The sequence below is a fragment of the Mus musculus genome, chromosome X (assembly GCF_000001635.26).
Source record: "Mus musculus strain C57BL/6J chromosome X, GRCm38.p6 C57BL/6J".
Lineage (NCBI taxonomy): Eukaryota > Metazoa > Chordata > Mammalia > Rodentia > Muridae > Mus > Mus musculus.
Window position 1 is genome coordinate 74,958,130 of NC_000086.7, and position 15,136 is coordinate 74,973,265.

A 15,136-nucleotide genomic window follows, 5' to 3' on the forward strand; every position below is an offset into this window, starting at 1 on the left:
AGTTTGTTAGGATCAGTGCCATTCGTGGGTGGAGCAGCCTGGAAGAAGCCTACATTGAAGGCTCCCATATAAGTCCCTATACAACCTATACAAGTCCCCTGAGAAGGAGCTGTGTGAAACAGCTGTACTTTTCTGGCTCTCAGAGATACTGAGCTCCCCTCCCCCCACCTTCCCCTCACCCCCCGCCCTCCCCACAGAGTCCAGACGGAACACTAGGTTAAAGGGAACCAACCCTCGCGAGATCTTGTTTACTCATGCGCAGTGAGTCTCACGTGCTGTTCGGTGCATAAACCCGCTACCTGTGCTTGGCACGGGAACATCCTTTTCTTGGTCGAATTGAGAGAGTGGTATGGTTGTGTTAGTGACTGGATTGGGGCGCTGAGGGAAAAGCCAGAGTAGTCATGCAGGACCCTGTTGAGGGCTTAGATGGGAGAGCAGGGCTTGAAGAAGGTGAGGATAGCCAAAGGAGGCCTCAAGCTCCGGATGCCCAGGCTAGCTCTCAAAATTCGGCAACTGAAGGTGACCATGGCAACGTCCCTCAGAGTTGCCCACAAGATTCTGGGAGACCAGCTGCTCCTGGGACCCTGGCTACTCCTGGAAGTCAGGCTGCTCCAGGCAGCCCCAGCCCAGGGAGCACTGTAGGGTCTGGAGCAGCAGCTGAAGGAAGAGGCAGCTGTCATTCCTCACAGTGAGCAGGCGACACTTGTCACTGGGCCCAGCGGTGATACTCCATCAACTGGAAATCGAAGCCTGGAGTTGTATCCTTTCCTAGGAGACCGTGGCAGGGCCTACCGGAAGATAAGGAGGCTAAAACTTCCATGAAAGGCTTTCGGGGCACAGCTGACTAGGGATAGGACAGACAGGTGCAGTGTGGGCAGTCGTGACAGGACAAGGAGACTCCTTGCCTGAGAGGGCTGAAGAGTGTAGAACAAGATGAGAACCACTGGGGAGGTAGGAGATGACTGGGCTTTGGTTGCAGGAGGGTTCTTTGCCAGGCAGGCCTAGTAGGTCTATCCAGGCAAAGGTCTAGTATGCAGTGGATGGTGCCTTAACATTATCTCCTCCCAGCTCTGTAACAGTGCCTTTCAGGACTGCAGTGGAGGCAGACATGGCCCGCAGATCCCTGGTCGCCAATGCCCGTCCCCAGCAAGTGATGGTTCAGCAGGAGTTCACAGCGAATGACAGTATCCTGGCTGTGTCAGTATTACAAAAGTCTGGAGGGGTGGCATCAAGGTTGGGAGGCAGTGTGCCCTCTAGTGGTGCCCTAAGGAGACACTGGAGGGATTTTAAGTAAGCAGGAAGACATTGGGGTGGAGGACCTGAACAGATCCCTCATCATTTCCCCGACGGTGTCTCTTCTCTCTCAATTTTAGTAGATGGACTACTGATGACCCTTTCCTCTTCCGAATTTCCATCAACACTTTCCTTGACCAGCTCTCCCTGGTGATGAGAAACATTCAGCGCCTGGAGTTTGTGGCTGTTGTCAAACGAGGACGAGGAAGAAGTCGTGAATCCTAACATGTTACCAGATACAAGAAAAGTCAGAGCGTTTCCTGTTTTGAGTAGTTGTTATTTTGAATTTAAACTTCAGCGCTTCAATGCTGTATGCTCCATATCAGTCAGTATCTTTCAGTTACTGAAGGAACAGGTGTTTAAATGTTACTGAACAAAATAAAAAATAGCAAATATTTTTCATCTGATTTTACTTTAAAGTGGCAGAAACCTCCAGAATTTCTCATCTGTGTGCTCCGGTGGAGAAAAAGTTCTGGAATTTAAATGTCTGAGTAGTCCAAAGTAATTTAAGGCAGTTTGGGATATGGAAGGAAAATTAAACTATGTAATTTCAGTCAAGCCACACAAATTATTGACAATATTTTACAAATTCAGATGCTTGTATATGTACTGGTTCATGTTGTGAGGATCACATATTTACACATGCATGTGTTTGTGTGTATACAAACATGTATGCTTTGTATGTGGGAGCCAGATGTAGACTGGGGATATCTACTCTAGGGGCCTGGATTACTTTGTTGTTTGTTTTGTTTTGTTTTGTTTATTAGAGAATCCAGTGATTAATCTTACCAATTTTGGTGGGTAGAGCAGCTGTGTTACTTAAGGACGTCTCTGACAGTAAAAGGAACCACTGATGAATGACCTGACTAGGTCAGCAGAATTCAGAAAGGGACACTTTCCTTCCAGGGAGGTGATGGGACATCTAGCTTGCAACCAGCACCACCTTTTCTTTTCTTTTCCTTTCTTTTCTTTTCTTTTCTTTTCTTTTCTTTTCTCTTCTCTTCTCTTCTCTTCTCTTCTCTTCTCTTCTCTTCTCTTCTCTTCTCTTCTCTCCTCTCCTCTCCTCTCCTCTCCTCTCCTCTCCTCTCCTCTCCTCTCTCCTCTCCTCTCCTCTCTTCTCCCCTCCCCTCCCCTCCCCTCTTCTCTTATTTTCTTTTCTTTTCTTAACTGTTTTCAGCTTTATAAGATGATATAGATGATTCTGTAATGAAGCTTCCTCATAAGATGGCTACTAATTATTGCAGGTATTTTACAGTGACTGTTTAGCTCCACTGGTCAGGACAAACTGGATGTTTTCCTTGTGTAAATGTTGGGAATCATCAGCCTGCAGCTTCCTATTATATTTGAGGACTGGCTGCCTGCCTGTCTGCCTGCCTTCCTTCCTTCCTTCCTTCCTTCCTTCCTTCCTTCCTTCCTTCCTTCCTTCCTTTCTTTCTTCCTTCTTTCCTCCCACCTTCCATCCCTCCCTCTCATACTGCCTTCTTTTTCAAACCGGATACTCTTAACTTAGGGGTATCCAAACAATGGAATGTGATGCCAGATTAGTATCATTTAAACACGTGACAGGGAACAAATAACAGAATGGTACCTAATCAGTCACTTAGCTAGATATAGAACCTGCAACTCACCAGCAGCAGCTGCCTGATGCCATGTGAAGGAACAAACTGGTTTTGGATTTTTTTTTCTTTACAGCTTTAATGTGATATAATTTATTTGAAATTTAATTTTAATAGAACAGGTTTTCAGAAATAGGTAAGTATATAAATAAATAGGCAGAGCCTTGCAAGTGATTCAATTTAGCAGGATAGCATGGGGATGTTTTCTAGTGATTCTGTTTCCTGCTAAATGGTGGAACTCATGGAGCAAGGAACTATCGTTCTCTCTTAGGATGTAGAAGAGTAGTAAGCAGCCATGCCTACTGAGGGACAAGGGGCACAGGCTTTCTCATTCTCTTCCCCACCCCCACCCCAATTTTCCTAAAAATTAGCAACTGCAGAGGCACATTCCAATTACCAAGTAAAACTTGAGAGAAAGATGCCTACATTTGTGTCAGGTTCTGTCCAATCAATAGCAGGTCTAGGTTTAGGGCATGTCTGTGTGTCTGTGTATGTATGTTGGTCTTAGGGGTGTTTCTGGAGGGCAACAAGGAGTCACTTCTGGGTAAGGTACATCTCGGGCAACAGGAGAGCACAGAAGGATGGTGGAGATGGTCCAGTGTGGACAGAGCTTGGTGTTGTGAAATGTGGGATAGTGGATTGATCCAGGGTGGTGGTACCAGGTGGTGGTGGGAGGGGTTTATGGGTCCGTGGTTCATGCACTCTATCAGTAGATGCAGCAAGAGCAGGAGTTCAAAGTGGTACTTGGCTACATGATGATTCTGAGGCCAGCCTGTGCTGTGTGGAGCCCTTTCTCAGGACAAAACAGGCAACAGGCAACAGGCAAAAAGAAAAAACCCTGATCATCAGGAATGACAAGTTGGCAACAAGAGTTCTGACACTGAGCTCAACTCAAGTTTTACTTGGTAATTAGAATGTGCCTCTGCAGTTGCCTATTTTTAGGAAAATGGGGGTGGGGTGGGGAAGAGAATGAGAAAGCCTGTGCCCCTTGTCCCTCAGTAGGCATGGCTGCTTACTACTCTTCTACATCCTTGCTCCATGAGTTCCACCATTTAGCAGGAAACAGAATCACTAGAAAATATCCCCATGCTATCCTGCTAAGTGGAATCACTTGCAAGGCTCTGCCTATTTATTTATATACTTACCTATTTCTGAAAACTTGTTCTATTAAAACTAAGTTTCAAATAAATTATATCACATTAAAGCTGTAAAGAAAAAAATCCAAAACCAGTTTGTTTCTTCACATGGCATCAGGCAGCTTCTGCTGGTGAGTTGCAGGTTCTATATCCAGCTAAGTGACTGATTAGGTACTACTTTGGTATTTGTTCCCTGTCACATGTTTAAATGATACTAATCTGGCATGACATTCCATTGTTTGGATACCCCTAAGTTAAGAGCATCTGGTTTCAAAAAGAAGGAAGGAAAGTAGGAAATAAGGGAGGGAGGGAGGGTGGGAGGAAGGAAGGAAGCAAGAATGAAATGAATGAAGTGAGGAGTGAAGGGAGGGAGGGAGGGAGGGAGGAAAGGGAGAAAGCAAGCAAGCAAGCAAGCAAGGAAGGATGAAAGAAAGAAAGAAAGAAAGAAAGAAAGAAAGAAAGAAAGAAAGAGAGAGAGAGAGAGAGAGAGAGAGAATGAAAGAGAAAGAAAGACAGACAGGCTACAAATATAATAGGAAGCTGCAGGCTGATGATTCCCAACATTTACACAAGAAAAACATCCAGTTTATCCTGACCAGTGGAGCTAAACAGTCACTGTAAAATACCTGCAATAATTAGTAGCCATCTTATGAGGAAGCTTCATTATAGGGCTCATGTATGTCAGCCTTATAAAGCTGAAAACAGAAAAGAGAAAAGAAAAGAAAAGAAAAGAAAAGAAAAGAAAAGAAAAGAAAAGAAAGGAAAAGAAAAGAAAGAAAAGAAAAGAAAAAAGATGGTGTTGGTTGTGAGCTAGATGTCCCATCACCTCCCTGGAAGGAAAGTGTCCCTTTCTGAATTTTGCTGACACGGTCAGGTCATTCATCAGGAGCTCCTTTTAGTTCCACAGACTCCCTCTAGTGGCACAGCTGCTGCCTTCCCCATCTGATTCTCCTGATTCATGCAGGCTCTTCAAGTGGTGACAGTCTCCTTGGGGAGGAGACTCTATAAAGGGAGATGTGATGAGCTCCTGCCCACACATAGCCTTCTGCAACCTCAGAGCTCTGGGCTTGTCACAAATATTCATGTTGTTTCAGGTGGGGCTCTACCGAGGCTTATTCTGACTGCTGTTTGAAAGAGGGACTTGTCAGAGGGTCTCTTTTCAGTTTATTTCAGGGGTTACACTAGTCCAAGTATTTTTTTAAAGGTACCCCAAATAGTTACATTATACAAGCTGTGAGTTTCTCAGTCTTGTGACAGGGGACAGAATGGAAATTTTACTCATTGCTCAGAAATCCTCACTTGATCTCCAGAGAGCTACTGAACCTTCAGCTGATCATCCTTAGCTCATCTAGTCTCTATCAGAACTGGCATGTTCTTTTGCACTGGTCACCCTGTAGCTGAATTGCATCCCATATTCTGGAGGCTCAATGATACTGCTGTTGCAGGAAAATTTCCCCCTTAATGCCTTCACTGGGTTCTTTTTTATAGTAATCATCAGCTATTTTGGACAGTAGCAATAAGAGACTCTCTATTAAATTCTTATATGGAAAGAGGCCTTAGTGCCAGCAGTACATGCAGGTAATGACCCTTTCTTGGATCACCAAAGGAGTTAAAGGGGGGCTTCTCACTAAGGAACATCAACCCCATTAGGTCATGCCTGCCTGGTGAAGAATGTGGAGCTTCCTTGTATAAGGTGGCATTCTCAGACCAAATGGTCAATTTTGGTGAAGGTGTGAATGGAACCATCTATCAGTGTCTTAACATCTTAGACTGTCCAAGATGGATAAGACCTGCTTGCACAGGCACTCTGAATAACCCCTGGGTTATACTGTATAACCCATGAATAATGCCATGCTGGGGGTTTCTGTGGTCCTCCGAATCAGTGGCACATGTGGGTAAGACAGCTTAGAGGAAATCCATATTGAAGGGTTCCATTTGTATCAGTTTGAAAAATGAGATTGGATCAGCACTGGAAACATACATAAATGTCCCAGCAGCCTTCAGCATTTGCTGCAGGGTGCATATGTTCTTCACTGCATTAAAAATATCACACACACACACACACACACACACACACACACCCCAAACACATGCACATGCACAAGCGCACACACACACACACACATACCAAAGGCCAAATTTTCAGTGTTATTATTCTCTCACATGACTCCCTGACAGGCACTGTCACATATGTCTGCTTTAGCTTCCCTATGTTCCTGTAGCTCCTGAAAAGTGTGTCCTATGAAAGGTAAAAACCCCAGGAGTTGACTTCCAGTTGTTGAAGCATCTCTACTAGGTCCAGAGACATTTGGTATCTGGGGAAGGACGGCTGCCTCTGCAGCTGCCACTCCTGACTCCAGAGTGGTCTGGGGACTGAGACTGTCTGGAAAAACCTGGCTACCAGTACCTTCTGGGTCCCTCAGTGGAATAAAACTGCCATGGCCACCCTCAGATGCAGAAGGCTGTGAGCTAGACGGGGCATGAAGAGCTTGAGGCCTAGGTCTACCCTTGTCTTCCTCACTGTCTGCTCTCCCCTCTGGCTTCATACAGCAGAGTGGGAATTCTGTGACTCCCAGGCCTTTCAGATTAGTGTAGAATAGCAGTGTGTGTGGGTGTGGGAGGTGTGTGGGTGTGGTAATTGTTTGTGTTTGTGAAGTGGTGCCTACCTGTGTCCAAACAGCCTGCATGCAAGAATCTTGCTAAACCTACTCATTGGTTCCTGTGACTGTTTTGTAGGCCCCATCAGATTTTATTTTTTACATATGGGTGAAAGAAGTACTGCATGGTGGTGTCAATAATGTTCCTCTCAGCACCGGCCTCCAACAGAACTGTACCACTCACTGTCTCTTGAATGAGTGAAGTGAAAGTCTCCAGCCTTTATATACAGTGCTTATGTGAAGCCCATTGCCATCTGTGCAGACAGGATCTCGAGAGGCTTGGTTCTGGCTGAGTCTTAACTCCACCTAGGCCTTGGGTATCAAGGGGTCTCTCTGAGAGCCAAACCACCACTCCTCCCTCACACAGCCCTTCTCCTGGGAACTTGTACAGATGGGACCTATCATAGGTAACTGCTCAACCCAACCTAGGCAGGATCCTGAGTCTGTGCTGGTCCATCTGCACACAAAGCCTCATCATTCAGGAGGCAGCAGCCAGGGCTCTCAGAGAGGCCTGACACCCATCCAAAACAAGCCATGGACAGATAGAAGGATTGGGAACACCCAAGACAAATCAAAGAAAGAAACAAATCAAGAAATGGTATCAGATCTAAAAGAAATAAAATTCCCTTTACTGACTTTCTTTCACCCTATATATAAATAAAATCTGATGGAGCCTACAAAACAGTCAGAAGAACCAATGAATGAGTGAGTTTAGCAAGATTCTTGCATGCAGGCTGTTTGGACACAGTAGGAACCACTTCACAAATACAAACAATTACACACCCACTCACACCCTACACACACACACACACACACACACACACACACTCACACACTCACACACATTGCTATCCTACATTAATCTGAAAGGCCTGAGAGCCACAGAATTTCCACTCTGTTGTTTCTACTTTCTTGTGCTCTCACACCAAATCAGTTTTTCACTCTTGTTGGATAACAACCAATGCAGTGGTCATGAGGTTAGGCATGGCAGACCTAGATTTGTGGAGCCATATTAGAAATTGGCTGAATAGTACACATGGAGAAAATGTTGCAGTCTATCTCTAAATGTTTAACTCAGAGATTCTGCTTCTTCTAATATAACTTAAGGAAGTGAAGTTTTCATGAACAAAATTATTTATTATATGGGGAAAAGTGGGTAAGCCTAAACACTTGATGGTTACATTAGGGTGTTTTATATAATGGTGTTTGCTTTAAATTTCAGAAAAAGGTAATGGGATTCTGCTACACTCATAGGTCAGTGCCTAGCCCAATTGTCATTGGAGACGCATCATCCAGCAACTAATGGGAGCAGATGTAGAGGCCCACAGCCAAACATTACACAGAGCCAGAGGAGCCCTGAAGGCTCTATGCTCCAGTGTGGGGGAATGCCAGGGCCAGGAATTGGGAGTGGGTGGGTTGGTGAGCAGGGGGAGAGGGGAGGGGCTAAGGGGAGGTGGTTTTCAGAGGGAGACCAGGAAAAGGGACATCTGAAATGTAAATAAAGAAAATATGTAATGAAATGAAATAAAAAGAATGGGTGGGGGATTGTAGGAGACAGAGGGGTCAAAGACAACAGAATACAGCCCACAGAATCAACTAAACAGGGCTCATAGGGGATCACAGAGACTGAAGGGACAATCACAGACCCTGTATGGGTTGAAGGTAGGCCCTCTCCATATACCTCATGGCTGTATAGCTGGGTCTTCTTGTGGGACGCCCAACTATAGGAGTCTGGAGTATCGCTAACTCCTTTGCCTGCTCTCAGGATCCTTTCCCTCCTACTGGGTTACTTTGTCCAACCTTAATATGAGGGTTTCTACCTAGTCTTATTGCAACTGGTTATGGCATGTTCAGTTGAGATCCCTGGGAAGTCGACTCTTTTTTGAAGGAAAATGGAGGAGGAGTGGATCTGAGAGAGAGAAGTGGGGTAGGGAGGGTGAGGTCTGGGAAGAATGAAGGGAAGGGAAACTGAGAGAGGATGAAAAGAAAAAAAAAACTAAGAAAAGCCTTTGGAAAATAAACCCCAATGATTTAATTTACAAAATAAATGGAAGAACAACAACAAAAGATTTTCAGAAAATGAAGGACTTTTTATACATTCTGAAAAAAATGATATAATATTAAAACCTCATAAGCCAATTTTATATAATTAGAATATTAATATAACTGTAGGGCTAATACATTTCTAAATAAAATATTTAGATTTTGCATGTGGGTCTTTGTATGAGCATTTGTGCACCACTTGTGTGCAGAGGATATCACTGGATTCCCCTGGAATGGAGTTACAAAGGGTTGTTAGTCACCATGTGCATGCTAGGAACAGGACCTATATCCTCATGAAGTGTAGCCTGTGCTCTTAACCGATGAGTCCTCTATCTCTCCAAACCAGAAGAGGTTTCTAAAACAAACACCACCACCACCAAAACCAAGACAGCAACAACAACAACAGCAGCAGCAACAACAACAACAAACAGGACAAAGATATGTCAAAGAAAACAATGAAGTCACACAATTTTTTTTCTTTGTTGAATGGTACTCTGCATTATCTCCTGATCGCAAGGTAAGCACTGTTTTTCACATTAAACTCTTCTTATTTCAAACATTACTATATTTAGTGCTTAATAAATGGCCTTAACTAAATTCCTTTTTTTTCCATTTCCTAAACTGTCTTAAATTACTTTAGATCACAAGAAATCTTTAGAACTTAAATTAGTTCTGAATGCCAGAACTTCTTCACAGAAGCACACATGTAGGGAAAAAAAAAGAGTAGAGATTTCTGCCATAGACAAAGAAAAGTTAAGTCATACAAACAAACAAAAAAATCGTAGTAGGTCAGTTGTATTTTGCTCAGCAATAGATATTTAAGTACCTGTTCCTTTAGCAATAGTGAAACAAGCCTATCAAGAGACTTATAGAGGGCATATGAGCGACAAAAACATTGAACTTTGAAAGCAAGGTGACAATTACCAAAAGCATGAAATGCTTCTGTCTTGTCCTGTAACAGGTAACAGATCAGTTATTACGACTTCTTTCTCTTCTTCGTTTAAAAGCCACAAACTGAAGGTGTTGAATGTTTCTCATGACCAGGGAGAGTTGATCAAGGAAGTTATTGATGGAAATTCGGAAGAGAACGGGGTCTTCTGTAGTCCACCTACTAAATGTGAGAGAGAGATACCATGAGGGAAACGATGAAGGAGTCTGCTCAGGCCCATCACACCATGCCTTCCCACTTACACCTAACTCACCCACATCTCCACTAGCAAGCCCCTACAGTGTACACTGCCTCCCAACCCTGAGGCCACCCCCACTCCAGAGTTTTGGAAAACTGACACAGCTAAGATACTGTCATTCACAGTGTACTCCTGTGGAACCATTAAGAGCTGATGCTGGGTGTTGGCGACCAGGGACCTGCGGGCCATGTCTGCCTCCACAGCAGAAGAGAAAGGCACTCTCACAGAGCTGGAAGGAGGTTATGGTTAAGGTACCATCCACCTTTAGGTTTCCTATTGCTATGTGGCCTGGTACACTTCTAAGATCTGTCTGGCACTACCATCTTCTGTCACCCAAGACCAGGACTACCCCTAAACCATGTTTCTGACTACGTGAAACAAGCCTCACCCACCTCCCACCTCCCCAGTAGTTCAGATTTTCACCCACACCCTGAAATCTTCCCCGCCTTAGACGTCTCCCTGTCCTGCCAGCACGACATTACTTCTTGGATGGAGAGCCCAGAGTGTACCACTCTGTCTCTTCCCCACCCTGCTGTCAGTCTTCCCGCTCACTCGCTCAAAAGCCCCCGCCCCCCACCCCGTTTCTCGTTTTATCCTTCCTATCTTCCCATAGGCCCTGCCAAGGGTCTTCTGAAGGGAAAGGATACAACTCCAGGAGTCGACTTGCAGTTGTCACAGCATCTCTGCTGGGCCCAGGGAGAAGTGGCACCTGCTCTTCCTGAGGAAGGACAGCTGCCTCTTCAGCTGACATTCCTGACACTCCAGGGCTCCCTGAGCGGGAGTTGCCTGGAGCAGCCTCACTGCCTGCATCCTGTAGGCCACTCTCAAGAGGGGAGTTGTCGTGGTCATCCTCAGTCGCCAAACTCTGAGAGCTAGCCTGGGCACCTGCAGCTTGAGGCCTATGCTGCCCATCCTCGCTGCCTTCATCAACCCCTGTACTGCCACCTGCGTTGTCCTCACCGGGATCCTGCATGGCAATTATGACTTTCCACTCAGCGACCCCAGCTCATGCAGCTGTACCGCTGAGGCTCAGCTATGAAGGTGAGGTGGCTGTTACAACCCGCTAACACCCATCACACCACATGTGTGCGCACTGCGCTTGCGCAAGTCAGTTCTCGCGAGGGTTGGTTCCCAGCTGAGCCTGACTCTTGGTGGGTTTCTCTGGGGGCCCTACAACTCCTGCTCCTTCACTCGGCTCCTCTCCTAGGTGGCTTGTACTGATGGAACCTTTCAATGTACAATTCCCTCAAGTTTCTCCACTATCGAGGGTGGGACACAGAAAGCCTGAAGCTTCAGGAGCTCACTGTGGCAGCAGTAGTGCATAGTGCTGCAAGAGCACCTGCGCAAGCATGGCCAGCCTGTGCCCAGGATAAACATAGCTGTTGGGACCCTGAGAGATGGTTCCGCTGAGATAGTCTGCCCAAAATTTCCCCCCTGAACTCAGAACCTTGCACACAATGATGCCCCGTACCTGTCACCTGGCAGGCATCCATTAATGACACAGGTTAGTGTGGCTGAAAGAGAAAGCCCAACACAGCCCTCACTGCTGGCCGAGATCAGAGACAGATCTTCATCGCCTCCCGGTATGGTACTCATTCACATTCCTAAGGCTGGACCCTGTGCTGGTGTTGCGCGCGCCCAACTGGCCAGGAAGAACGATGCTGCAACAGGATCCTTCTGCACACGTTTATTCAGTCCTGTTTCTTCTTTCTCTATATCTCCCTTGTTTATATCTCTCTTGTTTATATCTCCCCTGTTTATATCTCCCTTGTTTTTATATCTCCCCTGTTTTTATATCTCCCTTGTTTTTATATCTCCCTTGTTTTTATATCTCCCTTGTTTTTATATCTCTCCTGTTTATATCTCCCTTGTTTATATCTCCCCTGAACCCTGGGCCTCTCACTCCTTTTATACTCTCTCTCATCCACACACCACAGGCCACACCCCCTCGCCAGTCACGAGGCTTCAGCTAATCAGGGCAGCAGGGGCAAATCTCCACCAAATTGGATTCACCTGTATCCTGGTACACCTGCGCAGCACTCAAGATGTTTGTGTCTTATATGAGGAAGTCAGGTGCAAGTCATATGACTTAGCTACAGTCCCTGGCGCCTTTAGGACTGCCGCCACACCTGCTCCTAACGTGCTGGGGATGGGATGGCATGGGATGGGATTGGCTCAGAGGCATTTGCTTCCCTCCCAGAACTGGGCGATGGACGGAGGAATTGTCAGCAGGATGATCACAGGAGCACTTGTCCTGTGGACACTAACGGTGTTTTCAAAGCCCCGGGAATCATTTGACACAACCTGAGGCATGGCATCGAGGAACCATCTGCAAGGGCAGTGGCCTTAGGTTGGAGTCCGTGGCAGGAAACTGGGGAGTGTAGGTGGTTTTCCCATTTACAGTGAAGAAAGATATGCTTTATGGGTGAATAAAGCATGCTTTGTTCATGCTCTTGAAGGGCAGGGCTGAAACTGGTGCCTAGAAGTGGTGTTTCCTGCTATGTGGTGGTGCTGAATTGGTGAGGGACTATATGGCCTCACAAAGTGGATGATCCAGTGGCCATACAGGTTGCAGATGAATTGATAGGCACTGCTGAGATCAGAGAGTAAGACAAGACAAGACAAGACAAGACAAGACAAGACAAGACCATCCTGGTGATTTGGGCATCCTCAAAGTCCCATGTGACCTGGGTGGTCACAAGAGACCCAGGAGACCCAGGCTATAGGGACTCATTGGTACCTCATGTCCCCAGCTTGTATAGTGGTGTCTGCCTGACTCTGGACGATAGAGTTCCTCAGGACTCAGAGGGCATTTTGAACAGTCCTAGTTGGACTCTCCAGAGGGTGGTTTGGTCCATAGGCTGAGTAGGGCTGGATGGATTCTGCAGGGTCACAGCAAGAGAGTCAGAGTAGATTGCTTCACTTGTGTGATTCCATACAGACTGGGGGGGGGGGGGTGGTGTTGGTGGTGGGGTGTTCACTGGAGAGTGGGGTTCATGGAAAATGTGAAGGACTCCTAGGGGAACCCATCCAAGAAAATAGTGGGAACTTTCATGCCTGGGGGATTGGTCCATTGGGAACCAGAGGCACACTTGAGTTCTTGTTCTTTTTTTTTTCTTTCATTTTTATGGGTTATTTTATTTACTTACATTTTAAATTGTATCCCCTTTTCCATTTATCCCCTTCCTGGAAACTCCCTATCCCATCCTCCTTCCCCCTGCTTCTATGAGGGTGCTCCTACACCCACCCACCTACTCACCCACTCCCACCTCCTCACCCTTCATTCCCTTACACTGGGGCATTGAGCCTTCCATCATGAACAGTCATGTTGAAGTTCAAGCCAAATTAACCCTTTCCTCCCCAACTTGTTTCTTGGTCATGATGTTTTTATTGCACCAATAGAAATCCTAACTAAAACACTATTTTGCATTTATGTATGCCTATGCATCACATGAATGTCTAAGGAGGCCAGAACATGTTGTCAGATCTCCAGGAACTGGAGTTATAGGCAGTTGTAAGCAACTGTATGGATACAAGTTTTGAAAAAGCTTTAAAAGGAGATTGATCTTATTTGGAAGTCAACATTACCAATACTTTCTTTTGATTCCATATGAGCGAGCCTTCAGTCACTTATAGGCACTCCTATATCCAGAACTGTTTCTAGATGATGAAGCTCTGTTTTTAAGCCACATTACCAATAGCCTCAATGAATTCCAACAGACTATCAAAGAATATGGGTTACAGAGACTGCATAATATACTTAAAAAAAGAAAGTGGACATATAATCTCAACACCAGCTGAGGAATGACTACCATTTGATAAGGTATTGGGAGAGAGAGAGTCAGCTGTTTTTTCTATAGAATTATTATTTATTTGTCTATATACCATCACTAGAAGATAGTACATCTCTTTATGTCTGCAGAGATCTGCTCAAAAGGGTGGGCTAATACCTAGTGATAGTTATATATTTAACAATAACAGGAAAAGCATAATAGTAGCCGGAATCTTTCCTAAAATGGATTTCTCCTAGGTCTTTCCTACCAGAGCCATCATAGATTTTTTGTTAATTTTTATTAATCATTCCATTCGTTTACATCTCAAATGCTATTCCACTTCCCAGTTACCCCCTCCACCAACCCTTCATCCCATGATATCCCACTCACTTTTTGGTTACCCCTCCACCCCCCCATCCCACATCTGCTCTCCTCCCTCCCTTTTGCCTGTTTGAGAGTATTCCCCCACCCACCCACACTCTCCCACCCTACCACTCCAGTATCCCCCTACACTGAGGCATCAAACCTCCCTGGGACCAAGGACTTCCCCTCTCATTGCTGTTGGGCAAGGCCATCCTCTGCTACATAAGTATCTGGAGCCAAAGATCCCTTTAGGTACACTCCTTGGTTAGTGGTCTAGGCTGGCCTGACCAGCCAGTTCTCCCATAGAGATCAGTTTTTTTTAACTATTCAAGCACTGGTAGGCTTACACCAAGAAAGGTCCCATGACTAGCTGGACAACACAAACTTGATTTGACAGGGAAAGAAGGAAAAAAGTAAGTAATCTCAGAGTTGGGTGAGAAGAGATAGGAGCATGGAGAAAGTAGTAAGGGGGATCTAGGGGAGAATGTTCAAAATACATTTTATGATTTTCCTAAGGAATTAATACAATTATTGCAAAAAATCAGATAAATCTTAAATTTAACCAGGATAACAGGTGCTAATTAAAAGGCACAGGAAAGGCAATCAGGGGCAACATGTAACAACTCTTTGGAATGGCCTGGTTTTTTTTTTTTTTTTTTTTTTTTTTTTTTTTGTACTTACATCTTCCCCTATAGCTATCTAACTTCACAAATCTTGACCTGGATTTATCACTTAAAAGTTAAGGAACACTTTTTGAAAGAAAAGTCCCCAAAATACATAATTTCTTGGGACAGTAAACACATAAGTAACTATAAAATACCTGTTTGAATAAGAAGATGAGTAAAAAATTTTTACTGCTTGCCATGCCCTCATTAAAAAGTTCTTTGGTGTTGCCTGTCTTTGGCTCTGGCTGTTAATTTCTGCCTTCCTATATAGGAAGTTTACCTTCCAGGTAAAAACTCATTTCTTATATGGGTCTAGATTATGCCCAAGAAAGTACACAAAATAATTGTTGAATCTATGAATTCTAGTACTTATAGTACTTCTTGACTTCAATGATGGATATCC

General features: G+C 45.0%; 1 protein-coding gene and 1 pseudogene across 1 annotated transcript; one reads left to right on the forward strand and one right to left on the reverse strand.

The window, feature by feature from the left end:
• Nucleotides 1-287: 287 nt before the first annotated feature.
• On the forward strand, nt 288-1,688 carry Gm15363 (annotated as a pseudogene).
• Nucleotides 1,689-8,714: 7,026 nt separating this feature from the next.
• Gm38425 (predicted gene, 38425) lies at nt 8,715-10,996 on the reverse strand. The gene is made up of 3 exons (NM_001251890.1): nt 10,580-10,996; nt 10,033-10,161; nt 8,715-9,856 (listed from the first exon to the last, which is right to left on the reverse strand). Exons 1-3 carry the CDS (start codon nt 10,903-10,905, stop codon nt 9,715-9,717), a joined length of 597 nt encoding a protein of 198 aa, NP_001238819.1. The 5' UTR covers nt 10,906-10,996; the 3' UTR covers nt 8,715-9,714.
• Between the last annotated feature and the right edge of the window lie 4,140 nt (nt 10,997-15,136).

Bases quoted from the DNA above. Each gene is read 5' to 3' on its own strand.
- Gm38425 (NM_001251890.1), bottom strand. From the start codon at position 10,905: ATGCAGGATCCCGGTGAGGACAACGCAGGTGGCAGTACAGGGGTTGAT. The intron at 10,162-10,579 runs GTATCCTTTCCC...ACCTCCTTCCAG, and splicing joins GCAAGTCGACTCCTGGAGTT to CTCTGTGAGAGTGCCTTTCT. The intron at 9,857-10,032 runs GTCAGTTTTCCA...TCTCACATTTAG, and splicing joins AATGACAGTATCTTAGCTGT to TAGGTGGACTACAGAAGACC.